Source organism: Triplophysa rosa, linkage group LG17 (assembly GCF_024868665.1).
Source record: "Triplophysa rosa linkage group LG17, Trosa_1v2, whole genome shotgun sequence".
Taxonomy (NCBI): domain Eukaryota; kingdom Metazoa; phylum Chordata; class Actinopteri; order Cypriniformes; family Nemacheilidae; genus Triplophysa; species Triplophysa rosa.
Window position 1 is genome coordinate 5,848,492 of NC_079906.1, and position 6,000 is coordinate 5,854,491.

Sequence of the window (6,000 nt, forward strand, 5' to 3'; positions counted from 1 at the left end):
CCTTTCTCCCTGACTCCCACACACGAAGCAGGACATACAATCTGTTAAGCAGATATAAAGAGAGTCTTAATTAGTCCAATAAAAACCCAAGTGCCTGCTCTAATAGAAAGATAAATGTGCAGGGAGGCAGCGCAAGACCTTTCCTTTAACTGCTGTCAACAGCCAATTAACTCTAAATGAGCAGCGTGCGCATCTCGGAACGCTCATCTGCGTCCCGCGTAAAAAATGAAAGCGCGTGCTCGTGCATTTCATTCAGCTGCAACCAGATGAAATCGTTTAGTTTCCTCTATATTGTACGACGGTGCTCCAAGTCTGTAGGACGTTGAAAGATGTTGGAAGTTATGGAACTTAAAAAAAACTTTCCGATCTCAGGCTGTCGTTGCAATTCATAGAGGTAATCAGAAAAAGTAGTCTAACGCGAGACAATCTGCTATATTGAGTAGCTGCCATTAACGCAGGAGTTGGCTGCATCCAACAACCCTTGTTAAAAGGACAACCTCCGACCATTTTAATTAGCCTGGAGGGCAGTCTGAACGTGGCTCTCTGATCGAGGTGAATTACAGAGAGAGAGATGAGAGATTTAGTGATGGCCATTGCAACTCTGGTGACCTCTACTCATCTTTTGTTAATACGTGGTAGATGAGCTTTTTATTACGAGCCCGTGACTCATGGCCGGCGGTGTGTTGAAGGGGACAGTCAGAAGGCACTCGCCCAGTAATGAAGCTCAGCGCTGGGAGAACAAATCAATGCGGTTTCGCTGAACCCGGGCCCCTGAGAGCTGGCACGCATGAATCAAAACTAACCCGCAGAACAAGAAAGTACTGTATTCTGTCCTTCCAGGGCAGATTCAATGTTCATTTCGTTCGGATGGCAATAGTGCAAGTTGTAAAATAGATTTGATAGCCGCAGAGGTTGGACTCTTAATTTGTAAAGCTCTTCTTACAGCCTTTCCTAGGAGTTTAAGCAGACAAAAGTTCTAAATGAGCAAAAATGTTTTCCGTTTTATCACATGCAAATTAGATGGGGATTGTGAATTTTTGTAAAAGAAACGATGTCAGTTAGAAACACACTGTCATTATCATTTATACAAATCACATCAGAATTGATCTCCTATTTCTTTCTAAAGTCAATCTCATATCTAAAACAAGGTAAACCAGTACACTTGTCGTGGTGGAAATGACAATCCAACATAAAATGTACACAAATCATTTTACCTAGAGAAATGGTTCATCTTTATTTTACACTTTGTTTAGATGATCACATTAAAAATGTAGTAATTAATACGTGTAAGTAATTAAGTAAATGGAATTATGTTAATCGTTTGGGCTGGAACAAGTGCAGAGTTATACATAAATGCATTTAAATTAGAATAAATTATTTAAAAAGGGCTTAATAAAACGTCGTGACATACCATAAAGGTGCTCGTAGTTAGTAGAAAAGCACCCAATGAACAAAAGACAACGGAAATTTTAAGCTGAGCACATGTTGTACATCACTGTTACCGAATACAAAACACCATCTTGACAGTAAAGCTATCAGCAATAAGAAATCCCCTCATTTCACGAGACAGACAAATTCAACAGTGAATCTCTCAGTTCAATTATGTGTTTTGAGGAATGAAGACAAAATATCTCCTCTCATTTTCTACCCTGTATCATAAAATAGATTGAAAAAATGGTAAATTTGTACTACGTTGCTGTTGCCCATGGTGGCGAGCAGCTTCATGAATTAAACGGTTCATTACGAAGGCTTTGCCGTCATTTACACACGCATGTAGAATGTGTCACCTCCACCCCTGTCCAAGTCAGAGTAATTAACAATAATACCTCATAACCAATTCTGGCCCTCGACAAGCCACGACCAGCAACTTCACGATGACCTCATTCCTATTCATCAGACTTTCTAGATAATCCATATTTAAAAGACTCAAGGATTGAACAAAATCCTTAAGCATATCATTTTCATTGAGAAAGCCATTTACAAAAATGATAACTGCGATAAGATATGGCCACATATTTGCAAAACGATTTCCGTTCATTGGGCGTTCGTTTTCAACACATGCACATTTCGTCTGAGATTCACGCTGTAGCTGCTTATGGTAAAAGACAAATCTTATTCCTTTTTGGATGCCAGGAAATTGAGATGGAGAACATAAGACGGCAATGAATCCAGAGAGTAATGAAGAGAGATGAAAAAGAGACGGATCAGCTACAATGTGGGTGTAGTTGTCACATCACCCAGCCACTTGTGCATCTTATTTGTTCAGAGGGCAGGTTGAGCTCACTCCTGGTGCGAGCACACGCATGAAGACGTTTAAGAGAGCCTTTGCCATGCTAAACAGTGACACTCTAAATGGCCTTTTGTGTTGTGAAGAGGACCAGCTTCTCAACTTCAAAGGTGAAATTATGTCAAGACGAGCGGGACAAAACAACTTTATCAAACGCCTGCTTTTGAAGTCATGGGACCGTCGTCTTCCTCAGCGCTTTATGTGATAAGCAGAGCGTCCTAGACGCATACAAAAACACTTGCTGTACTGTAGTATAACAATTCTGTAGAAAATCTGATTCATGGTTGTTATGATTTACAGGATAATCATCAAAAAAATAAGAAAGTGTTGCTCTCATCAAAAAGCGCAAGATTAATTTTGAAAAATATATTTTTTGATTCATTGATATGGATTGTAAGGCGACAAACAAAAATCAGGCCACTAGGTTAATGAACCAATCGAACTGATTGACTCAAAATAGCTTGTAAATTTGTGCTTGTGTTGTTTTCAACTAAGATGATTTTTACTTAGAGGTCCATTTTTATGACATTAACTAACAAACCTTTTGCTTTCTCAATGAACTGCCGCATATACGTATTACATCTCAGATTCAGCTTTTTAGTTGCAATAGGCAGCCTGTTAACAATTATGTGAAACTCATGTGTTGCTTATTATTAAAAATATCCATAAAATACTGATCATTAAAAAGTAATTTACACTAATTGAGGAGCACTCCTTCTTATGCAACATTCAATGGGATGGATTACAGGCCAGGCCACTGCTTCACTGTACAACACTACTGTAAATGCTTCTCTGCTGGACAGAGACATATATTTTGTATTTTGGCAAATAGATTGAATGATTTATTTTCTTCTTATGCCTCGAAGCAACAATTGTCTTAATGCTCAAAAATGGTGTTGAAGAAAAGCCATTATCAAGCTATTTATTTTTTTGGATGTTCAGCCGCCGTTTAAAATGTTGCTCTTTTATGAATCGACAAAGAATTTCAATAATCGACAGGGTGGATTGCAATATTGTACATTTTTTCTGAAAGCATGCAGGAAATTGTAAATACAATACAAAATGTATTTAATTCTTAATTAAAAAAGGTTTCATTAGATACCTAAATAATGTGTTTTTGTATTCATCAATGACTACATGTATGCCTTTATTTTGTAATACAAGTACATAATTCGGTGTTCACTAACAGACAGAAAGAAAGGAAGATTTAAAGCATATGTGATTTACTCAAAAAAATATTTAATTTACAAATCTTACACAAGTATATCTGCATTTCTTTTATTTCAGGAAAGCCTTCATTCCATTGCATTTCATCTTGACACATCACTGTTAAACAGCCACACATAAACCAGTCCTGGTTATTAATCACTTTAACTGTACATTTGATTGTTTAGGTTTTCATAAATATTTCAATGCTGTGTTAGTAAATACCACAAGTGCAATTCAAATACTGTAAGTGACCATATTCTGTACATATTTACATGTATAACATTTGAGATCATATTTAACCATTTTAACATATATTATTTACGGTATCTATTATACAATATTACAACATTTAGTAAAATTCACTTTGGGTTAATTCGTGACTTTCAGAATCCACTTGACTGTTTTGACAGTGGCATACGTGCATGCAAGGTATGTCACAGTTTGTGCAAACACGATTTTTTAAAATCCATACAGTGTAGTCTTAACTTTTCTAAGGCTTATCTCATAAGTGTTAAAATGTACATTTTTCTAAATTAGAGTGCAAGAGGGCACTTTAAGACAGGTTTCTCTTTTTTCCATTTTACAGTCCTTAAAAAATGGTCTCTGTAAAAGACAGAAAAATCTGTCTAGAAGTTTACCTATAGTTAAAACGTGGCGGTTACATCACTTAGCTTATTCTACATGAAGCAAAAAAATCTAAATTGCAGAGACAGTTTGTACTCTGCACATTACACAATAGTCTTATATACACGCTGAGAAATGCACATAATATAGTTTCCAAAGGTACAGTACAGAAGTCAGGAAATCAAGTGGCGTACATTTCTTCCTCTCCTCTTCCGGTGATGGAAAAGGTTGGCAATTTTGCTGAAACAGAGAATTAAAGAGTCCACAGCTGTCCCCCAAAACATGCTCTTACGTACCCTCACTTCTGAATCTTCAGGACTGCAGAAGAGCAGGGTGTAGAGATGCGCTCTTTTCCTCCGTAAGAGCTGTTCCGTCTCTCTCCATCAACGATGCTGTTCTCGGGCATATCTGTGTTACTCCCGGTGTCATGCCAGTCAAAGAAGGAACGGTGCCCAGGGTGGGTGTGGGCTTAATGGGCACGGGTACGGCAGGCATGCTCTGGGTCCCCGGGTGATGGTACAGCCCCTTCACCGCCACGCTAAACGGAGGATAGTCTGAGGACACTGGAACTGACTCGGACAGCATGCCGACATGCGGCCACACGGAGTTTACCATGCCACCTAGCTGAGCAGGCACAGGATAACCGAGATGATGCATGACGGATGCGATGGGCAAGCCGCTGGCCATCACTCCTTTATAGTCTCGACCAATCAGGCTCTCGATGGCAAACGGGTGCTTAAAGCTGCCGCTCTGCCCACCACTAAGCGTGTAGCTCTGGAAGTGGGAGAGGCGGCCCATGGTGCCCAGGTACTCTGGATGGCCCATGCCTAGTTTACCTGAATGATGGTGGGACTGATGCAAAGAATGCTGGGTGTGAGGATGAGAGTGGTACGAGTGGAGAACCGGGGTGCTCTTGCACGGCGAATGCTCCACCCGCAGGAGCTTGAAACGCTTTCGGCGACGCAGGAAGCTTCCGTTCTCAAACATGTCTCCACAGTCTGGATGCAGGGCCCAGAAGCTGCCCTTGCCCGGCTGGTCGGGGCGGCGGGGGATCTTAATAAAGCAGTCATTGAATGAAAGGTTGTGACGGAGTGAGTTCTGCCAGCGCTGAGTGTTCTCGCGGTAATACGGGAAACGATCCATGATGAATTTGTAGATGTCGCTGAGGGGGAGCATCTTCTCAGAGGAGCTCTGGATGGCCATTGCAGTCAGCGAGATGTAGGAGTACGGAGGCTTTTGGTCACTGTAGGAGTTCTTTCCCGGCCGAGGCATGGCTTTGAGTAGACTTTATTTCTCCTTTTGAAATTCTATGCAGTTTAGGTCAGAAGAAAGCCGGCATATCTTCCATTTAAACACAAAATCATTTGCCACAGCTCTGCTTTGATTTACTGCAGTCGTTTAATGTCACATCTGATTTATAATAGTTACGTATGGAGCATCTCAGATTGTCAAGTCCACAGGATCACAGGCAATAACAAGTATGGAAATGAAAAGGCACCGTTTGAAAGTTACCTCTCTAGTGATACTCCACACGTGCGCGACACCTGCGTCCTGTCAGAGCGCGAGAAGTTCTCCCGGCGGAAGCGCGCTCTCGGTTGTGACTCGCGGAGGATCTGAGACGCTTTTGTAAGAATGGCAGAGGTTCAGACCCCCTGCCAGTTGCGCTTTATTAGGATGACACTGACTTTAGGACGAATGAGGGGTAAAAAGGGGGAGGGTCTGACTTCATTTGCGTTTAGTCTTATTCATCTGTACCAATCAGAGGCAAAGAAGAGCGCGCTCACTAATGAGTCTCATAATGATAACACACGATGCAGGAAAAAAGATGTGAATATATCGATATTGTAAAAAAATGAAATCATTTTAAATGTCGAACTGTA

The 6,000-nt window shown here is 40.7% G+C and overlaps 1 protein-coding gene across 1 annotated transcript; it reads right to left on the reverse strand.

The window, feature by feature from the left end:
• Positions 1-3,484: 3,484 nt before the first annotated feature.
• foxb2 (forkhead box B2) lies at positions 3,485-5,743 on the reverse strand. The gene has a single exon (XM_057357036.1). The coding sequence runs from the start codon at positions 5,390-5,392 to the stop codon at positions 4,433-4,435; it is 960 nt and encodes a 319-aa protein (XP_057213019.1). The 5' UTR covers positions 5,393-5,743; the 3' UTR covers positions 3,485-4,432.
• Between the last annotated feature and the right edge of the window lie 257 nt (positions 5,744-6,000).

What these genes read in the sequence shown, in the direction of transcription:
- foxb2 (XM_057357036.1), bottom strand. Translation starts at nt 5,392, where the DNA reads ATGCCTCGGCCGGGAAAGAACTCCTACAGTGACCAAAAGCCTCCGTAC.